Genomic DNA, 21,961 nt, shown 5'->3' with positions numbered 1-21,961 from the left:
TATAACTAAATAAAGAAAAAACCAGTGAATTGCGAATTTTTTTGTCAGCCTCTGCATAGTTCGATTTTGTTGAAAAGGATGATATCACTGAGTCAAATTGGGACTTTTCCCCTTTCCATCCATCATGTATATCCAAACTCCAAAGTTCACCCTCCACTCAGCCACACAGAATCTAGAGACAATTCCCATCAATGTCCAATTGATTAAATTGGATATAAAAGATGCCTTTTGGCAGATACCCAACAGCACCGCCATTTTTAGGGGGTTTATCACCAAGGAATCCGTTACATTTGGATGAGACTCCCAATGGGTCTTACATTTGCACCCGCCATTATGCAATGGAAGGTGCAGGCAATTAGAAGTGAACTGTAGGAGAAACTCCAGGTAGTCATGATAGCATATCTAGATGATTGGCTAATCCTGTTGCGTAGTGACCAAACAACATTGGTGAAACAAATACTTCAGTTCATAAAGTGGACCTAGGAATATTGCTTGATCTTGAAAAGAGCTCGTTAAAGCCATCAGTGAGAATAAAATATCAGGAGGTTCATATAGACACTACATTAATGTTGCCCAGCTTGACAAAGTACGTGTTAAAGTGGATCAGATACATTATTGATGTGGTCCAGGGAATCCAACAAAAGGATATATCCTAGGCAGCGGCATATATTGCCTGGATAACCTACAATTTGAAACTCCACCCTATTCTTAGTCCAGGACACGGTAAGGGGTGACATCATGTGGCTGGAGTGCCTATGGGATGACAATTAATGGCAGGGATCCAGAGTGTATTCCAATTATAAGTACATTTTAGATGTGTTCAGTGACGCCACCCCATTCCAGGTGGCATGGATGATCCCGATGTTTTAAACTACCGAAATATGGGCCATAGAGCATTAGAGACCAATTATGGAGACAGAGACATTATTGGCCTTATTTGCAGCCCATAATAAAATCAGCATTGCGGACCCCGATACAAATGTAATAATTTATCACAATAATCAAGCTGTAATTGCATCCCTGACTAGGGGAAAAGGTTGTTATACTTATGTGTCTTGATATGTTTTATCCACTTATGAGCTTAATAAAAGAATGGTCACAGAATGTGACCTGGAGGTACATTCCCTGGTATATAATCCAGGTGATTATCCTTCTTGGACTATCCTGCCTCCCTATGCTCACGTTGCCTCAGATTAGGGAGTCAGGTGGATATATAGGTGGGACAAGGTCTGAGTTAGTCAGTTGGTCAATAAGGGTCAGAGAGGAAGAGTGCCTTCAGATCATGTCCACTCATGTATACCTCTGGTCAACCTCTGCCATTCACCTGCCCTGTCTTATCCTTAAAAGGTACCAGATGTCCCCCTTGAAAACTATTTTTGGAATGAGAAGAAAATTTGACTCTCTTCCATTTTTAATACCTTGCAATAGGTGAATTTCACATAATTCAGGGTATGGCTTAATATTTGTTAACTCTCATTGACTACAAAATCAACCTTTCCTGTTGGTGGTTTGTAAGGAGCAGAGTTATATCCTCAGCCAATGCAACAAAGGTTTGGAAGGGCCAGGAGGGGACATGGTTTATTTTGCTTCATGCAAAATATGGATGTTGAGTAGTGCCACGGTATTTATTAATCATATGCATCAAATAACAGCATTTGAGATAAATGACAGTTATACAGTAGCCACATGAAGATATGGCATGGTCAATATTAATGACAACAAAGTGAAGATTTAGTTGAAAGAATACAACAATTATGTATTGCAGTCTTAACAAATATTATTTCCCAAAGTTAATTATTTAAGTCTCTGATATTAATTAGGTTTTCTACTGCTGCTCATTTTTCAATTATCTCTAAAGGTTTGTCCGTGTGATATTCTTTTTTTGAAATTTTTATCATCTGCCATTTTTAAATTACCATTTTTGTCTGCCATTTTTATATTGACTTAGTTTACTGGTAAGGTTTAAAAAAGATTGCTGAAAATGCAACTGCCAGTGATGCTGAAGAGAATAAGGCTGTGAATGTCTGGAATGATATGATCCTTGTGAATGAGGAGGTTGACACTTGTAGCAGTTGCTCTGCTGCTCCAGAAAAGGATGTAGAATTGCCAATCAAATCAATGCAAGGTGACAGGTCCAGCAATGATAAAGCAGAGAATTTGGTGAGTGTTTATATTCATGTTGCTTGCATAGATAGCAATCTGTGCTTTGAAATCAGTATTGTTCAGTTGAACCGCTATTTGAATTTTAATTATTTTCCCTCTTAATATGAATTTTCACTTTCTATTTTTTTATCCTATCACCTCACTTGAGTTATTTTGACGATTAATGACTAAAGTTTATACACCTCTGTTTGCAGTAGCGGTTAGGAGAATGTAAACTATTCTATCAGTCATTATAACTATGGAATTATAAAACCATCTTTGCCGCAGTAATGCTTTTCTTTGATCTTGCAAGATCATTCAAGAGATGGAGAATTCTACTTGTCTGTATATTAAGAATTAGAAATTAAGGATGAGTGTGTAATTAAGATTCCTTGGGATGAAGGATGCCTGGGAAAAGAATTAGTTGCTGAAACAAGATAAGATGGTCTCACCACTGTTATGGGTATACTTTTTCATCAGGAACAGCCTTTTGACCTCCCTCAGTGTCTCCTTTTTAATTATTATAAACCATCAGTTGAGATGTACGAAGTATATGTAAAATCAAAATGCAAATTACTAGTTTCAGTTGGGAATTTATAAATGCGATTTTAATATCTTTGGCTAGCATTTTATTCACTTTTTTAGGGTTCTTTTTGGTAAAAAGGCAGTTTCTTTGTTAGATATTAGTCTGCTAACCATGACATTTTGTTGGTGCTTTGGGCTAAACCATTGGATTGACAAGAACTCTGACGTCATCATTTTTTCCTTCTTAAGATGTTTTGCAGCGTTTTCTTCTCCATCTACCAATTGCAAATACTTGTTTGTTTTCCTTTCTGTCCACTTTACCTTCTAAAAACCCACATTTCAAAAATTTTTCAATGATTATATTTCTGAGCGACATGAAATCAAAGCTAAATTATCCAGTCACTAAAATTATTAAAGGCCTGTTATGTCATGAGGTTCACTGCTTGAAGTGCCAGCAATGCCCTGCCTTCTATATTGTACAATATACCACAACCCTTAATATTAGAATCAATAATTACATCTTGACTCACTCTAGAATTTTTCTCATTGGGATACTTCCAATCCTTAAAAAAGCTCCAGAACACTTCAATTCCTTTGATGAATGCTATAAAAAACCATAAACACAGTAATCAACCCTAAGGTTGGTTTAGTATGTGACGAGGTTTAGAGATCACACAGTACTAAGCCCTATACAGCATGTGAAGATTCACACATCAGGGTAGGGAGGCCAGTTGCTTCCCCTTTGCAAGTTATGGTTTCCAAGGGAGACCTGGTACCCAAACAATCATTTTAGCTTAAGTGGAGCTGTGGGTGCCCAGAGTGCCTTGCCTGGAAATCGAACCTGGGACCCTCTGGTCAGCAGTCCAATGCTCTACCCATTGGACTTTCACGACCCACAATAAATACTATAATATCTCCATTTTAATATCCCTCTCATCCTTAGACCCTAAATTTAAACTTAAAATAACAGAGGTGACTCCTTGATTCTTCAAATACCCAGGTGTTAATGTTAGTTATTAATTATCCCAATCATAACTGCTGTTCAACTTCTATCTGCAGAAGGAATTAATGCAACTTTGGAAGGCACATGTAATTGTAAATAGATATTAAGTAAATACCTATTCATGAGTATATGGCCACCATTGAACATTCAATTCCATCTGGGACATATACTGCCTTGGGAGAAAACTTATGGAAGACATTAGAATGCAGATAATTGACTGATACCTGGGCTCATGTCTGTTTGAATAACTTTGCCTAACTACTCTTGAAATCATTAAATTGATATTAAAAATGTATTCATTAATTTTAATTTACCTGTCATTTTTAATGAAAAGTTCTCTTTGATTTCGTGAAATAATGTCTTTACTGTGTAATTATTTTACCCAACAGCAAACAAATATATGGTTATTCATTGAATAAATATTTGATGGATAATAAGTCTATTTTTATTAATATATTCTTGGAGAAGTCATGTTAAATTCATATGTGAGGATAATTGTATTAAACTGTACTGTTTGCTTCCATAGCAAGTGCTTTCAACTTGCTTCCAAAGTCATAGTTGATGGGTCATTAAACTTGTTTTTAGAGAGGAACTCTTACAACCTAAATGATCAGTAAGAAAAATGTGTCATTTGAGTTTGATTTCATTATGGATTATTTTAAATATTCTTATCTCAGTACCTTTTTTTTCTTCGATAAATTTATTTCTTTGAAAGTGGGAAATGTCCTTCCTTTTCCTTTTTCCTGTTTTTAGATTGCATCCTCAATCATTTATTAGAAATGAAGGGTGAAATTGCATGACCACTGGAAGAAAATGGTAGAATATTGACAGAAATTGGAGACTTTGAACAGTGCCCTTGCACGCAATACAGCTTTGAAAGCCCGAGTCGAGGACCTGGAGGCTCAACTCCAGAGGAAGTTGGCCACAGAAAGGAAACTAGAAGAGAGAGTGAAGTATTTGTTTGAGAATTAAGAAAAGGAATGCCATCAGAATGAGCAGCTTGTCCTGGAAAATGAAGAATTGAAGTGGAAGATTAATGAGATCAGTAAGCTAATTACATCTTACTCTGGGCAGTTGGACATGTCATCTCCTATGACTGGCTCTATGATGGCATCCTCCAGTCCCAGCAGTGATCCTCATGATATTTCCACCATGGTAATTGTGCTTGGAAGTGCTAGTTAATCACCCAACTTCATGTTTCTAAGGTTTTTACCTTAATTATCACCAAACTCCTCATTTTCTGACGTGAGGACAATGAAGAAGAGGAAGAAACAAAGGTGAGGAGAGATAAGGAAGACAAAGATGATTAAGATGACAGCAATGTGAGCATCAAACTGACACCCATCACTCCAAAGGTCAATACCCTGGTGAAGAAGAATGAGTCTATTTCGTGGCTTGTAAGGAAGGAAGAGGTCATCCTTGCCTTCAGCCTCTCATTGTAAATACAGGCTGAGGCCATCCACCTTCCCCTGCACTCAACCTCCCCCCTCAATCTCCTCCCGGAGCTGACTTCCCTGGCCAAATCTCTCTCCTCTACCTTGCCCACATCCTCCGACCCCAACAGCAGCATGTTCCATCCTACCTTTATCCCCAACAGAAGCCACCCCAAGATGGGCCTCCAACACCATCCTCCTTGCCAAGAAGACTGAACCCAAGAGGGATAAGCTGGTTGGTCATAAGATGGTCTACACCTTGACCCAATTCACTGGACACTGCTACCTGGTGACCATGTCAGGGGGGTCGCATCATTACTTCCATAAGCACCAGTTGAGGTCCATGCCTTGCCCATCCAACTAATCCATCTGCTCTGCCAGGTACACCGTCCGTGTCCACATACTGAGTTGCTTGATGCAGAAGAGGCCTCTGCTTCAGTTGGTGCCTGTCTGGCCAATCTTAAGGCCTTTAGGGGTACCAGGGTGCCAGTTCCCCCCAATGTGCCTGCCCAGGAGGAAGTGCCCCAGCCAAGGAAGGTGGCTGACAGGGGTCAAGTGAGACAGATGGAAGAAGGTCAGGATAGGGACATGGGCTGCTGTCACCTCTCTGAGGAGGATCCAGTGGCCCTGCTGTCCAAAGCACCCATGTGCTCAGAGAACAGGAGCTGTTAGCCCTTCTGTGAGTTCAGTGATGACTTTTCCAACCCATTGCCCTCCACCGCCAGTTACAGATGAACAGAATGAGCCTCAACTGCTATAGCATGGAGACCTTGCTGGAGACACTGAAAAAGACCCCAGGGTCACCGCTCCCAAGCAGCCAGGGCCCATCCAAGGGTGGGCCATGCGATGGAATGGCCAGCACCGCTGAGATGCATCACTACAAGCTGAGGCATGTGCTCTCCTCCCTGTATACCCACCTGCACCTCTCCATCAAGGAGTCAGCGGGAGAGATGATTATCTTTGAGGAGATCTCTGATGACACACAGGGCAAGTCAGAGGAAGAGGAAAAGAGGGGAAATGGGAAATTGCTAGAGGTCAGTGAGGATAGTTTGGAGGTGATGGGAATTGTTTCATCAACTCCATACCAGTAGTGCCGGCAGGATCCCCGGCAGTGAAACAGCATCATCTGCTGAGGCAGCGGTCAGGTTGGAGGTCATTCATGTGGAGGAGCCAAGGTGCAATGGGAATAATGACAGGGCACCCCAGGACAAACTGATCTCTGGCAGCAACGTGTTCAAGGTGGGTCAGGAGCAGCTCCTGTCTTCTTCCACACTGGGTTTTAGCCACTTGGCCCACACAGACTCTTCCGTAATGGAACTCAGCTGGTCTGAGGAGCTTGTACTAATGATTTCAGAGTCAGAAGTGTGGCGGAGACAGGCAGGTCTGCCCTGCCCTTTGCAGGTGGATTGGATTCTTAAAATGTTATGGCTGAAATCAAAGAGAAGACGAAATGAAATACGATCCATTGAAAGAAGTTGTATTTCAAAATTTGGTATTGGGGAGAAGGTGGGAGAGAGGGACTGATTTTCCTCCCCAAGGTATATCCCAGCATCTTCTCACATCCCTGCCTCTACTTTCATCAAACCCAGGCTTTCCAGCAAGAAATTGCACGGAATCGACACCATTGATCATCATTCTGGTCTACATACCAAGCAATCATAAGCAGAAAGAAATTGATAGGATTTACCACCTTTAGAGGACATAATAAACCATGAGTTTATGCAGGAAAATAGGGCAGCATTTGTAACAGACAATGATGATTAAAGATTGGAATGAGATGAAAGGCAAAGAAGATGGTGTTTAGGTTGGAGACTAGAGTTTACACCCAAGAAATCACCGCATGGAGAAAGGAATTGAGTTCCGCAGGTTAAAGATGGGGATTATCTGTTACTTATTACTTGTGTTGACACTAAGAGACATAGGTATGCATGAAAATTGCCAGGTGACTTAGATAGGACTTAGTTAGATAATTAATACTGAGATTTAAGTAGAATCAAGCATTAAAAATTAAATAATAAATTAACACAAATGAAAAAAAGAGTAAAAAGAATTGAAAAAATGCTGTCTGAGGCTGTGGAGCAATTGGTTCAGTATATAGTAATGCAGACGTATTGTCATTTGCCTAATGTCATTGGCTTGCTGGTCATATTAAACTTTCAGGGGGAGAGAACTAGGAAGGAAGAGGGGATGAAGAATTGAATGAATTTGTACAATTGATTTAAATAATAAATTTATTTTCCACAAGAATGTGCATTATTTTAATGCTGGAATATGTATAATAAGTTACCATATTACCTGCCTCTTTATTGTCTGACCAATGACTGCTACTTTCCAGTATTCATGCAACAATGCATGAATGAAAATCCTCTACTGTAAAAATAGAGCATCTAATGGCAATGTCAACCTCGTCTTAGACAATGATCATGTCATCAGGTATGACACAGCCGACTTGTCAATAACATCACTGTCAATCAAGTCGTCAGAATACTCTTTCTCGGTTTCACCAGGAATGCATCGCAAAGCATTAAAATGCCATAATTCATCAACATCCTTACTTCACAATTTCAAAATAAGAGTACCAAGAAAACAAATCCTTATGTCAAAACTCTTTCATATATTTCTAATTAGAATCATGGGGGACTCATTCGTTTTGCAAAAAAGTAACAATTGTACCCAAAGTCAATTAAGTTGCTGACATCAACTATTCATAAAAAGATTACATATTATTGCATGGTGGACTACAATTTAAATGTGTTTTGGTAAAGACACCAACATATAAATTTATTGTATTTTAATTATCTTGCCAAAGAATGACAACAGCCAAATATGTAATTAGTTAAATAATAAACAGAAGTAAATCATTTTTAGAAAAAAAGGAACCACTGCCAAGATTTAGTGCGAGGATATGGAATGTCTAAAAAGTTAGGGTGACATTGTTGCAGTACACAGGAAGGCAGATTGATTTTTATTTGCCCAAAGTCATCGGCTTGATCCTATTATTGGACTAAATAAAAATATGATGAAAACTCCATCAAAGAGTAAGGAGGGGTGACTATATTATTCACTCAAAAAGCCAATTTTTTGCTCAATGTGGAAAGGTTTTTTTTGACATTCAAGTTGCAAAGTGATGGAAACATTGAATTTTCAACACTTGAAAAAAAGGCGCATATCTTGAAAAATTATCCATAAAATTAAATTCCAATTTCAATGTTAACCCCATTACATCCTCAAAAATTAGTAATTTCGATAACATTTAAATGACTGCGTTTGATCGCAGGGACGATAAAATGTTTTTTCTACATTTTAATCAAGGAGCATGTCAGGAATTTTTAACTTTTGGCCAAATTTGCCTTCATTATTGATAGAGTTCATATTATTAGATACAACTGACCTCTTCTCGATTGGTTATTACGTATTTCCTTGAATGATAGCTTCCCTCTTTGATGCGATTATATAAAACAAAAAAAACACTGTGCTCATCGATGATTAAGCAGCCAGAATTCCGTAAGCTTTTCCATGTAGGTATAACACACCAACCAGGGATGATTTGTATCCTCCACAACCTAATTGAATATGCTATAACCATGTATTAACAATAGAATCCACGTAACTCATCTCCCTAAACTTCAATTAACATTTTAACAGTGGACGGAATATATAAACTAAATACCAATTCAGTTCAGATATCTCGCCAAAAAAATTTTTTAAAAACACCTAAAGCAAACAACTGAACTTACTTTGGCATCTATTAAATCCTCTATCGCATGTTCCAACATTTTTTGGAATTAAATATTGTCGCCGAAAACATTGATCAAGAGACCGCGACTGTTTAATCACAATCTGCAGACTTCAAATTTGTGTTTATCGCACATTATGAAGGTTTTAGAGTGCGCCGAATGATTTGCTGGACAATTTGCTATGTGAATTTTAATTATCTTCCCTCTTTACATGAATTTGCACTTTCTATTTGTTATCATATCGTTTCACTTGAGTTATTGTGACCATTGATGACTGCAGTTTATCTATCTCTGTTTGCAGTAGTGATTAGGAGTATGTAAACAATTCCATCAGTCATTATAACTATGGAAGTATGAAACCATCTTTGCATCTCTAATGCTTTTCTTTGATCTTGCAAGATCCTTCAAATATTGAATGATTCTGCTTGTCTTTAAATTAAGAATTGGAAATTTAGGATGAGTGCATAATTAAGATTCCTTGGGAGGAAGGACGCCTGTGATAGGATCAGTTGATTGAACTAGATGAGAAGGTCTCACCACCGTTGTTGGTATACTTTTTCATCAAAAAAAGCCTTTTGACTGCCCTCAGTGTATCCTTTTTAGTTCATATGAGCCATCAGTTGAGATGTACCAAGTATATGTAAAATCAATATGCTAATTACTTGTTTCAGTTGGGAATTTATAAATGCCATTTCAATATCCTTGGCTAACATTTTATTCACTTTTTTGAGCATTCATTTTGGTAAAAAGGCAGTTTCTTTGTTAGTGTTTAGTCTGCAAACCATGCCATTTTGTAGTTGCTTTGGAGGGAAACCATCAGATTGACCACAACTCTGACTTTATCATTTTTTCCTTCTTAAGATGTTTTGCAGCATTTCCCTCTCAATCTACCAATAGCAATTACTTGTTTTTTTTCCTCTCTGCGCACTTTACCTTCTCAAAACCCACATTTCAAAAGTATTTCAATGATTATGTTTCTGAGCAACATGAAATCAAAGCTGAATGATCCAGTCACTAAAATTATGAAAGGTTGTTATGTCATGAGGTTCACTGCCTGAAGTGCCAGCAATGCCCTGCCTTCTATATTGTACAATATACCACAACCCTTAATATTATATACAATAAATACCTCAAGACTCATTTTGGAATTCTTCCAATTGGGATACTTCCAATCCTAAAAAAAGCCCCAGAATACTATAGTTACTTTGATAAATACTATAATATCTCCATTTTAGTATCTCCTTAGACCCTCAACTTAAACATAAAATAACAGAGCTGACTTATTGATTCTTCAAATACCAAGGTGTTAATTTTAGTTTCTCTCAAATCTCAATCTTAAGTTATGTTCATCTTCCATATGCAGAATGAAATAATGCAACTTTGGAAGGCTTATGTAATGGTAAATAGATATTAAGTGAATACCTAATCATGAATGTATGGCAACCATTGAACTTTCACTTCCTTCTGGGACAAACAGTGCCTTTGCAGAATATTTATGGAAGATATTAGAATGTAGATGATTGGTTGATGCCTGGGCTCATATCTGTTTGAATAACTCTACCATATCTACAGGTGAAATCATTAAATTAATGTTAAAAATGTATTCATTTGTTATGATTTACCTGTCATTTTCAATGAAAACTTCTCTTAAATTTCGTGTAACACTGTATTATTATTTTACATAAGCACCAACTCTAATTATGGATATCCATTGAATAAATATTTAATAGAAAATAAGTAAATTTTTATTAATATATTCTAGGAGAAGTCCTGTTACATTGATTTGAGAGGAGAAGTGTATTAAACTGTACTGTTTCCTTCCATAGCAAGTGTTTTCAACTTGCTTCCAAAGTTGTAGTTGATGGGTCACTAAGCTTGTTTATAGAGAGGAACTGTTGGATCCTAAATGATCAGTAAGAAAAATGTTTCATTTGAGTTTGATTTCATTATGGATTATTTTAAATATTCTTATCTCAGTACCTTTTTTTTCTTCGATAAATTTATTTCTTTGAAAGTGGGAAATGTCCTTCCTTTTCCTTTTTCCTGTTTTAAGTTGGCATCCTCAATCATTTATTAGAAATGAAGGGTGAAATTGCATGACCACTGGAAAAACAGAAGAATATTGACAGAATTGGGAGGCTTTGAACAGTGCCCTTGCACACAATGCAGCTTTGCAAGCCCAAGTGAAGGACCTGGAGGCTCAACTCCAGTGCAAGGTGACCTCAAAAATGAAACTACAAGAGAAAGTGTAATATTTGTCTGAGAATTTAGAAAGGGAATGCCATCAGAATGAGTAGCTTGTCCTGGAGAACAAAGTGTTGAAGTGGAAGATTAATGAGAACAGCAAGCTAATGGCATCCTACTCTGGGTAATTGGACATGTCATCACCTATGACTAGCTCAATGATGGTATCCTTCAGTCCTAGCAGCAATCCTTGTGGTATTTCCACCATGGCATGGAAGCCCTGATCTACCACCCAACTTCATGTTTCTAAGGTTTTCAACACGACTATCACCAGAATCCTCATTTTCTGATATAAGCAGGACAATTAAGCTAGAGGGGGAAGGGGAAGATATGGAGGATGATGTAGAGGAAGAAGAGATAAAAGTGGGAAGAGGCAAGGCCATCTGCCATCTCCCGCACCATACCTCCCCCCTTAAACTCCTAGGAGCTGACTTCCCTGGCTAACACTCCCTCTCTTACCTTGCCCACATCCCCCAATCCCAGCAGCAGGGTATTCCACAAAGGATCCTGATTTTATCCCCATCAGAAGCCACCCCAGATGGGCCTCAACTGCGGTCTTCCTTGCCAAGAAGACTCGCCCCAAGAGGGGTAATCTGGCCGGTCATGGGATGGTCTATACCTTAACCCCTTTCACCGGATACTGCCCCCTGGTGACCTTGTCAGGGGGGTGACATCACTACTGTTATAATTACCAGCCGAGGTCCGTGACTTGCCCCTCTTACTTACTTATCTGCTTCACCAGGTACACCATGTCCACAGACTCAGTTTCTTGATGCAGAAGAGGCATCTGCTGCAGCTGGTGCCTGTCAGACAAGCTTAAGGCCTGGAAGGGTACCAGGGTGCCGGTTTCCCCCAAGGTGCCTGCCCAGGAGGAAGCACCCCCGCCAAGGAAGGTGGCTGATGGGGGTCAAAAGGGAGAGGTAGAGGAAGGTCAGGTTAGGGACATGGGCTGCTCTTACCTCTCTGAGGAGGATCCACTGGCACTGCTGTCCATGCCACCCGTGCCCTTGAAGAACTGGAGCCGTTCACCTTTCTGTGAGTTCAGTGACCACTTTTCCGACCAATTTCCTTCCACGGCCAGTTCAAGATGAATGGAATGAGCCTCAACTGCTCTAGCATGGAGATCTTGCTGGGTATACTGAAAAAGACCCCAGGGTCACCGCCCTCAACCAGCCAGGGCTTATCCAAGGGTGGGCCAGGGGATGCAATGGCCAGCACAGCTGAGATGCATCACTACAAGCTGAGGCATGTGCTCTTCTCCCTGTATACCCACCTGCACCTCTCCATCAAGGAGTCAGCGGGAGAGATGATTATCTTTGAGGAGATCTCTGATGACACACAGGGCAAGTCAGAGGAAGAGGAGGAGGAAAAGAGGGGAAATGGGAAGTAGCTAGAGGTCAGTGAGCATAGTTTGGAGGTGATGGGAATTGTTTCATCAACTCCATACCAGTAGTGCTGGCAGGATCCCCAGCAGTGAAACAGCATCATCTGCTGAGGCAGCAGTCAGGTAGGAGGTTATTCATGTTGAGGAGCCAAGGTGCAATAGGAATAATGAGATGGCACCCCAGGAAGAACTGATTCCTGGCACCAACTTGCTCAAGTTGGGACAGGAGCAGCTCCTGTCTTCTTCTACACTGGACCCTAGCCACTTGGTCCACAAGGACTCCTCCGTAATGGAACTCAGCTGGTCTGAGGAGCATGAACTCATGTCTTTAGAGTCAGAGGTGTGATATAGACAGGCAGAAGTGTGCCCTGGCATTTGCAGATGGAGTGGATTCTTAAAACAATCGGGTTGAAATCAAAGAAAAGAACAAATGAAATATGATCCATTCGAAGAAGTTGTATTTCAAAATTTTGTTTGGGGGTGAAGGGGGGGAGGTAGATGGAGGGGGTGATTTTCTTCCCTTAAGTAAATCCAAGCATCTTCCCACACCCCTGCCTCTACCTTCCTCAAACCGAGGCTTTCCAGTAATTAATCTTATTTTCTAGGTCAATATTTGCTACATTTTCTTCCTTTGAATCACATGCATAAGGTCAATAAATATTCCATAAAAATAACATGTCATCAAACTTGTAATCATTTATTTCAAAACCTGTGTGGCTATGTCTTAGATGGACCCGGGCATTACAAAATAATGAGCCCTGAAATCCTGATATTCATGATATAATATTTAAGGATGATTAAAATGGTGAATGAAAATGTTAATAAAAGCATAGTTATCATAGACCTATCAACTGATAAATTATTATTGTTAGAAGTGCACATATGATTGACACCCTTGGTCATCATTCTGGTCTACATACAAAGCAATCAGACAGGATTTTTTTAAAAATTGTTGTTATGTTTGCCTTTTTCCAGTCATTAGGCAAGGCATTATTATTTAAAGTTACATTGAATACCTGACTCTGGTATAGTTATTACGGTATATCCTAGTTCAGGGATTTCAATTAATATACCTGTAAGCAGAAAGTAATTAATATGATTTACCACCTTTACAGGACAAAATAAATAATGAATTCATGCAGGAAAATAGGGCAGCATTTGTAACATATGATAGTGATTTAAGATTGGAATAAGATGTAAGGAAAAGAATAGATGGTGATTAGTTCGGAGAATCCCTGCATGAAGAAAGGAATTGAGTTCTGCAGGTTAAAGATGAGGATTAGCCATTACTTTCTCCATGTTTTGACACTAAAAGAAGTAGGTATGAATGAAAAATACCAGGTGAATCAGATAGGCATGAGTTTGATAATTAATACTGAGATTTAAGTAGAGCTAAGCATTAAGAATTAAATAATAAATTAACACAAATGAAAATAGTGTAAAAAGAATTGTAAAAAGGCTGTCAGAGGCTATTAAAAGTCTAAAAAGTAAGTGAGAAATTGGTGCATTATACAATAATGCAGGCTGATAGTCATTTGCCTAATGTCATTGGCATGCTGCTCCAATAATATTTCAGGGAAAGAGTACTTGGAAGGGAGAGGGGGTGAATAATTGAATCAATTTGTGCAAGTGCATTTAATAAAAAATTTATTTTCCACAAGAGTGTGCATTTTTTTATGCTGGAATATGTATGATCAGTTACCATATTATCTGCCTCTTCATTGTCTGACCAATGACTGCTACCTTCCTGTATTGATGCAACAATTGATGAATGAATATCCACTACTGGAGAAGTAGGTCATCCAATGGCAATGTCAACCTCCTCTTTGACAATGATCATGTCATCTGGGATGCCACAGCCCTCTTGTCAATGGCATCACTGTCAATCAAGTCGTCACAATAATCTTTCTCGAATTCACCAGGAATGTATTGAAAGCATTAAAATGCCATAATTCATTAACATCCTACAGTCAAAATTTATAAATTAGACTATCAGTTCAATAAATCCGTATGGCAAAACTCTTTCATATATTTCTAATGAGAATCATGTGGGACTCACTCATTTAGGAAAAAACTAACAATTTTACCCAAAGGCAATTAAATTGCTGACATCAACTATTCATAATAGAGATCACATATAACTGCATGGTGGACTACAATTTAAATGTAAGTTTTGGTAAGGACACCAAAATAGAAATCTGATGCATTTTATTAATCTTGCCAAAGAAATACAACAGCAGACTATGTAATTGGTTAAATAATAAACAGAGGTTAATCAATTTTAGAAAAAAAGGAACCATTGTGGAGATATGTTGTGAGGATATGGACACAACCTAATAGACTATGCCATTAACATGTATTAACACCAGAATGCACGTAACTCCTCTCGCCTATACTTATATATACATTTAGACAACAGGGTACGGAATATATAAACCAAATACCAATTCATTTAAGATATCTAACGAACAAAATTTTTAAAACACTTAGCAAGACAACTGAACTTACTTTGGCATCTATTAAATCCTCTATCGTATTTTCCAAATTTTTTTGGAATTTAGTATTCTAAACCGAAAACATTGACCAACAGACCGCGGCTGATGATCAATGATACGCCGAATGATTTACTGGACAATCTAACGTCAGAGAAATAATGCAATTTGTCAAAATGTATTGAACGTGTATCAAAAGTTATTAACACAGCCGAAAGAATTAAGTAAATAACGTTATAGCAGGGCATTTGCATTTCGTTTTTCTTTTGTTACATTCAATTGAGTTGTGATGCTATGGATTGAAATGGAAATAAATGATCTTAATCCGATCCTAATATTTGGGGCTATTTCAATGTAATCTACTAATTAGGTAAATTAAAAAATCTACCCTTTAATACATGTTTATTATGCCAAGAAGTATGATAGGCATTCTTTAATATAAAGTGGAAAACGAAAAAACTAATTACTTGGTGAATGTTCTGTTCATTCTTTCGACAGATCTGGGAAATATCTTAAACACATAATTTAAAGAGCTAGGAAAATGTTCTTTTGAACTTACTTTAACATCTATTAAATCCTCTATTTTCTTTTCCAGCATGAAGTGTAAATTAGTCTTCTCGCCGAAACATAGATAAAAACTTCACGACTGTTTGAACACCATCTGCAGAGTTAAAATACGGCTTTAGCGGATATTCTGATCGTTTTCAAGTCTACAGAAGAATTGAACTAAAAACCAACTATAGAAGTACACGGCCGTTTTTCACACATTACTTCACGCAGCATTTAAAGTTTTAAATTTTGCAATAACATATAAAATACGTAGCTCGTCTGCTGGCCACTTGCATTTCGTTCTTCATTTGTTAGGAAGTTGTTTGAATGCAAAAGGAATGGGCTGGTGTAAAAAGAGAGGATCTTATTCCAGATCACAAATATGAAAACCTTTCTCGCGATTACTCAGATTTCATTCAATGCGGAGTCTTGGAAAACCGGAATCCGCCTTTCCTAAGATATTTTTGATCTTCTGTAGTATCAATGAAATCATAGAAATAGCAAATAAATAAATGAATGAAAACATTGCTGTTCCGTTCTTTCATTTCAAGATCCGTGTCAAAAGGTTTACAATAACCATTGTTTACGAGGCAAACATTCAAGATTAACCAAAAATAAAGGCATCTATCAGCCGTCGTAATTCTAGAGTAATGAAATTAAATTATAAGTTCTACTGTACCATTTTTTCACTAGGCTTCTTTAAGAATACTCGTCAAAATAATTATTCGATAGAATTTGATGAACTGCTCTAATAGTTATAAACTAGTAATGGGCCTAGGAAAATCTGGGAGGTAGAGTATCTTAGGGATTATATCATAGAGCCATAATACTATTATTATCTTGAGCTAATGGAAAAGTCTGATCGTTTGAACTACCATAATAACGAACAACTAGCTTTGATTATACAAATATGGGTGGGAATAGTATCTAAGGGATACATCACAGATAGGAAAGGAAGCTATTCCACATACTGTCCATGTCTGAAACTGCTATCAGGGGCGCATGGGGAAAGAAGAGTCAGTATGAGCAGCTTTAGGAGTATGACTATGGCATGCCGTCTCTTCTATTGTCACCTGTTCTGCTAAATGTATAATAGGCGTTCATTGGAGCCTTATGTATTATGAGTGTGGAGAAAAATGTAGGAGGTTAAGCAGACATGACAGAAAACGGATAAAAATGGGCAAATAAGGGAGGAGTTTGGGGATTGTTTGGGAGAAATCCAAAGGATGGATCATTATTGAATTTTAATGATGCATAAAATCGTTAATTCACTATTCATTCAAAATAAACGGAATTTCATTTTAATATTAACCCAGAACTGCCATTAAAACTTTGATTTACAGCAAGTTTTTTCTGGAGTAAACAGGTCAAGAAAAATCTAAATATTAATATTGTAGCTTTTGCTAAAAAGGTATGACTAGTAATTAACACATGACTTTGGACTTGCCTCTTTATAATAAACGAAAACCCGGATTTAATCATTTCACATTACAAACGTCATTTATTTTGAAAATTACTGAGCAGAAGAATATCAGCAAATACTTAGGAAAATAACTATCAATTTAAATGGTCTAATTAAAAACAAATAACAGAGCAATTCAAACTTTACTTTTATAATTATTTCAAATCATTTGTGTAACAGTCGTTGTACGTTTAAGAATCCATGCCATGGTTTTGTTTCAACTTCCGATGTTAAAATTTATTAACTCCAAAAAAATGACGTATTAAGTAATTTGTGCTTGGTTCATTAACACATTAAAAAGTTAACTTATGCCATAAATGATTTCATGAATATTTTTTTCACTCTGAATGGTGACGCTTTCTAAAAAATGTTTTATCCGAAAACTCAGCTTATCACAACATCACTTTAAAAGGATTAAACTTGGGGGTTAACGTATAAATAATAAATAAGGTTAACTCTAATACTACGGAATTGTAATATTATTTTGAAATTGTCCTTTTTAGGTAACCATATACTATTTTAAACTCTTGCTATTTGAAGAGTTTTATTTGTTGATAAGAATGATTACACTCAATTAAGTGAGAGATTAAATAATTATAAGATGCGGAAATTTATTTGAATTTGGTGATCACTTGGAGCCAAAATATAACCAGATCGACTCTACACCTCGCACTTAGTAATCGATTCAGAACGAACGACCCATCGATATGTAGTCGGCCATCTTGGAATCTATTGCTTACGAATTTTTAATGTTGCCGTTTTTAAGTGCTACGAAGATGTCTCGACAAGAAAGTTTAAAGTGTAGATTATGTCTTGGCCGTGGTGGTCGGTTGACAAATATTTTTAGTGAAAACGACGATGCTGAGCAGTTGGTACGGGAAGCAATAGAAGAGTTATTGGAATTGAAAGTAAGCTAGCCATGAATGTTTACGTTTTCACCATGACGCTTTTATGGTAATTTTACCACAAATTTGTCGGTATTTCCCTGTTTTGGGTCAATAAAAAGCCTTTGCATCACTATGTTAATAATAAGAGTCCTTTTGAGAGAAGATGTGTGGGGTTTATTAGCTTGATAATCTTGTTTTCGTAGGTAGTGGAGGATAGAAGCCACCCGTGGTTTATTTGCTATCAGTGCTTTAAAATACTGACCGATTTCTATATGTTTAAGCAGCAATGCTACGAAAACAATCTTACGTTGGAGAGGCAAACGGAATACAAACAGGAAGAGGGAAATATTTGCCGCGAAAAGGTGAGTTGTCTCCAAGTTATGTTTTTATTTTATAATGTCCGTGGTAACAATATCCGTTACGAATTTTAGTCATATTGTTTAATAAACGTGTTTATATTAAATAGATTTCATCCCAAGTGTACACATGCCTAAATGGCTAATAACCAAATGGCAAATACGGGCATTTACTTAAACATTGCGAATATTGTTTGCATTAACGAAGTTCGTGAGAAAAAATTGAATACTTGTATGTTTATTAGAAGAGCATGCATGAGAGTACTTAGACTGCCTTCTTTTCAAAAATTAGTGAAATTAGTTTATAAAAAAGGTAATTAGGCTTCATAAATTGTAAAAAAAGCGGGAAAGATTATGAATTTACGTATGGACCTATGTGAAATATAATCCCGTGTGAAAATAGTATATTGTAGTAATGACTTCTTGTTCAAAAGCCAGTAGAACTGTATTTTTTTGAAGAAATTTCCTCCTCATGAAGAAACTCCGAGAATTATTAAGTAAAATTTGCAAGTGTGTAGTTTTTAATCAGTGCTTTCAACAGAATTTGTAATTTGAAGTTGAGTTACATCTGCAATTACTTTTTAGCAATTCTGCAGCTTAATAGTATCCAAGCATCATAGTTGCGCAAGGATTAAAAATTAATGCAGGTGCCAAAAAGGTGTAAAGTGGACGTTGGAAAATTGATAAATCCTTTTTTTATGTTTTATTTATTCATATTGGTTAGTATTTTCCCATTGAGATCTTCTATAATAATTAATGACATAGTCGGAAAGCACTTGTTTTTAATTTTTTAAACGGTTTTTAATATTTTTGTCTACACAATTTAAGCTTCTTACATTTTATAATAATTTTTTAAAGATATGAATGTTATCTACCCATGCAAATATATAGGCTAGACATTTTATAGAACAAAACAGGCAATTTATGAGGATTCTGCTAATAATTTATTCATCATATTGTTCATCATTGTGGCATTGGTGCATCGAAGAGAGCTTATGTCTTACCAATCCATCTTGTTTTATTATCAAATTAAATAATTGAGTTTGCAATTCCACATGCTTCTGTCGACCTTTGACTTGGAAGAGTGGTAGGCCTAGGAGTGGGGAGTGAGAGGGATACAAAATTTCATTGGCAAGGATATGTTTGCAACAGATGCATTTCAAAATCTGCAACTGCTCAAAGCATCAAACCTTTGACATTTATATGCAAAATAAATAATTTAAGTTAAAGTAATTTCAGTGGGCACTTTTGATGAGTTTCTTTGCAAAGAGAAATGTTAAGCTTTTATTTTTTACACATGTTTGGTGTTCTTTAATTCTTTCCTTAAATTTTCCATCCTGTAGTTTTTCAGTTCATTTTGGAAACAAATTTTTCCAGAGAAAGACTAGCATCTTTTCTTATTTATATAAATATTTGGTTTCAATTGTTCAACACTTATAATTTTGTATGATTCCACAATTTTGAATAATTCTCATTCAGTCATTGGAGAACGTCTGAGATTTATATCTTTACTTCATATATATCAAATGATAACCTAATACAATTCATTTTTTAAGGTAGTATCTGCTCAAAACTTCTTATCCTTAAATGTTGAAATTAACAAACGTAATGTCTTTCTGTATTTTAGATTTTTTAGATTATTAATTGGTTTTGCTGTGATACCTAGCCCCACTATACATAAATACAAATGATCTTCTCTCGGATTAAAATGAAAATATGTTATGCCCTAAGCATAAGATATTAGGACAAAAGCCCTGCTGTTTAATTTCAAATTGCAATTATCACAATCATTTTCATTCAATAAAAATTGTTGATTTTGCACTCTACATTAATTTATATGTTGCTAGTCATATTATTTTATTATTTTCAACATTTTTAACAATTATGTACAGATCACAATGAAAAGAGAGATTATGGATGTTGTAAAGCCAGAGGATATTGAAATTCCAGCAAGCCAGGATAAAGTGAACCATTATATTCAAATTCAGGAAGAGACTTCTGTTGGGGTAAGGGAAAATAAGAGTAATATAGAGTATTTCATCCCTAATGTAGAAATGCCTAAAGGTCTAATGACCAAATGGCAAATACGGGAAATGACTTAAAAATTGTGAATATTGTATACATAAGATGTGTATGTGGGAAAAAAATTGAATACTGATTTATTTATTAAAGAGCATGCATAAGAGTACTTAGCCTGGCTTTCTTTGACGTGTTTTATTCTGATTACAATTATGATGTTTTTCATCATTATATCTTAGCATTAAATTTTTATGCTTTGTATACATAAATAGTTATGGATACAATTATTTCCAAAACATTGCCAAAGTAATTCCTCTGTATTTTGGTATGTTTACTACTCTGTTAGATTCATTAATGTATTCGTTAGGTAAACATACAAATTGCCAAGAAAATGACAAGCATCTAATCCTTATATAGTTAAAGTTATAGGGTCATATGTTCAAAACATACAATTTTGAATGATTCCTGATAAAAGAAGAATTCTCAATTTGTCATTGTGTAATGTCTGAGATTTACATTTCACTTCATATATGACCAATGTTAACCTAACATAAATCATTTTTGTTACACAATATCTTTCCAAAATTCTCGTACCTAAATGGTGAAACTGGCAAAGCTAGTCATATTTTTTTATTATTGTTCATCATTTTTAACAAACATATGCAGATCACAGTGAAAAGGGAGAAGGTGGATATTGAAGAGTCGGAGGTTATTGAAATTCCAGCTAGCAAGGAGGAAGTGGACTACAATATTCAAATTCAGGAAAGGACTTCTCTTGAGGTAAGGGAAAAATAAGAGCGTTTGTGTCATAATCACAAATGCTTAATTTTTCAAGTCATGATAACCATGAGAGGAACAGATGTTTACTTTTTATGCTGTAAATGTTATGCTATTTATTTAATTATACTATATTAGTCTTTCTGACTTATGTTTTTGGCCACATAGTTTTATCGTAGTTCCTCTCCAATGAAAAAGGCAAAAGCATTGAATTACTGCTCATGATATAATTGGTGTATTCAAATAGGTGAATATAGTGATTTGTCAGTGTTTTAAGAGGAGATAAGGTATGCCCAGGATTCCATAGCAAATTAAAGTGTTAAGATAGATAATGGCTATTATGTAGCATGACATGTATTAGATTTGTGTGAAAATTGTGGCAGGATTTAATTTTAAGAACAGGAAATAGACAGCTTGTGCCAAGTAAGGAGATATGTCAGAATTGTAAAGATGCTGTTTTTAATAAGGTGTTCTGTTACTCTTCAGCTGATAGGGCTGGATAAAATGTTCTGATACAACTTCAAATTCCTGTTTTTTACTGGGATAACTTAGTTTATCTTTATCTTTATTCTTTTTAGTACCTCTACCCACAAATCATATTATTTGTTATTTCCCTGACACATGAATTTATTATTCGTAGCCAGGTATTTGATGCATTCAGTGGGCTTGGTTAGGCTGGAATGCCTTTAATGACAGGAGCACTCAGATATGCACCATCTCTCATTTCTTAACTATCTGCTACTTGCAGGTTTTGAAAGGTTTTCAATCACCTAAACAGAGAAGTGGTCATCAAAGATTGGTATTAGGAGGCAGGGTGATTAAGGATGGGATAGTTAAAGATCATGATGGTTTTGGTAGAATAGTATTGGTTATGATGAAGAGGGAAATGGTGGTGTTTCATTGACTGATGTACTAGGCAGGGCAGAAGTTACAGTAAAGGCTAAGTTCACA

General features: G+C 36.5%; 1 protein-coding gene across 1 annotated transcript in view; it reads left to right on the top strand.

The window, feature by feature from the left end:
* LOC139687415 (zinc finger protein 107-like) overlaps positions 1-21,961 on the top strand; it is an 81,859-nt gene that overhangs the window by 49,730 nt on the left and 10,168 nt on the right. The window contains exons 5-11 of the mRNA XM_071584534.1: positions 1,972-2,097; positions 5,485-5,750; positions 5,864-6,190; positions 6,300-6,484; positions 11,827-12,004; positions 12,201-12,470; positions 12,631-12,754. Of these exons, the coding sequence (XP_071440635.1) occupies positions 1,972-2,097; positions 5,485-5,750; positions 5,864-6,190; positions 6,300-6,484; positions 11,827-12,004; positions 12,201-12,470; positions 12,631-12,754 (1,476 nt within the window). The remainder of the gene's footprint in view (positions 1-1,971; positions 2,098-5,484; positions 5,751-5,863; positions 6,191-6,299; positions 6,485-11,826; positions 12,005-12,200; positions 12,471-12,630; positions 12,755-21,961) is intronic.

Source organism: Hetaerina americana, unplaced genomic scaffold, assembly GCF_022747635.1.
Source record: "Hetaerina americana unplaced genomic scaffold, ioHetAmer1.1.p SCAF_195, whole genome shotgun sequence".
In the NCBI taxonomy this organism is placed as follows: domain Eukaryota; kingdom Metazoa; phylum Arthropoda; class Insecta; order Odonata; family Calopterygidae; genus Hetaerina; species Hetaerina americana.
The sequence above is the reverse complement of the archived record's forward strand: the minus strand, read 5'-3'. Positions and strand labels throughout refer to the sequence as shown.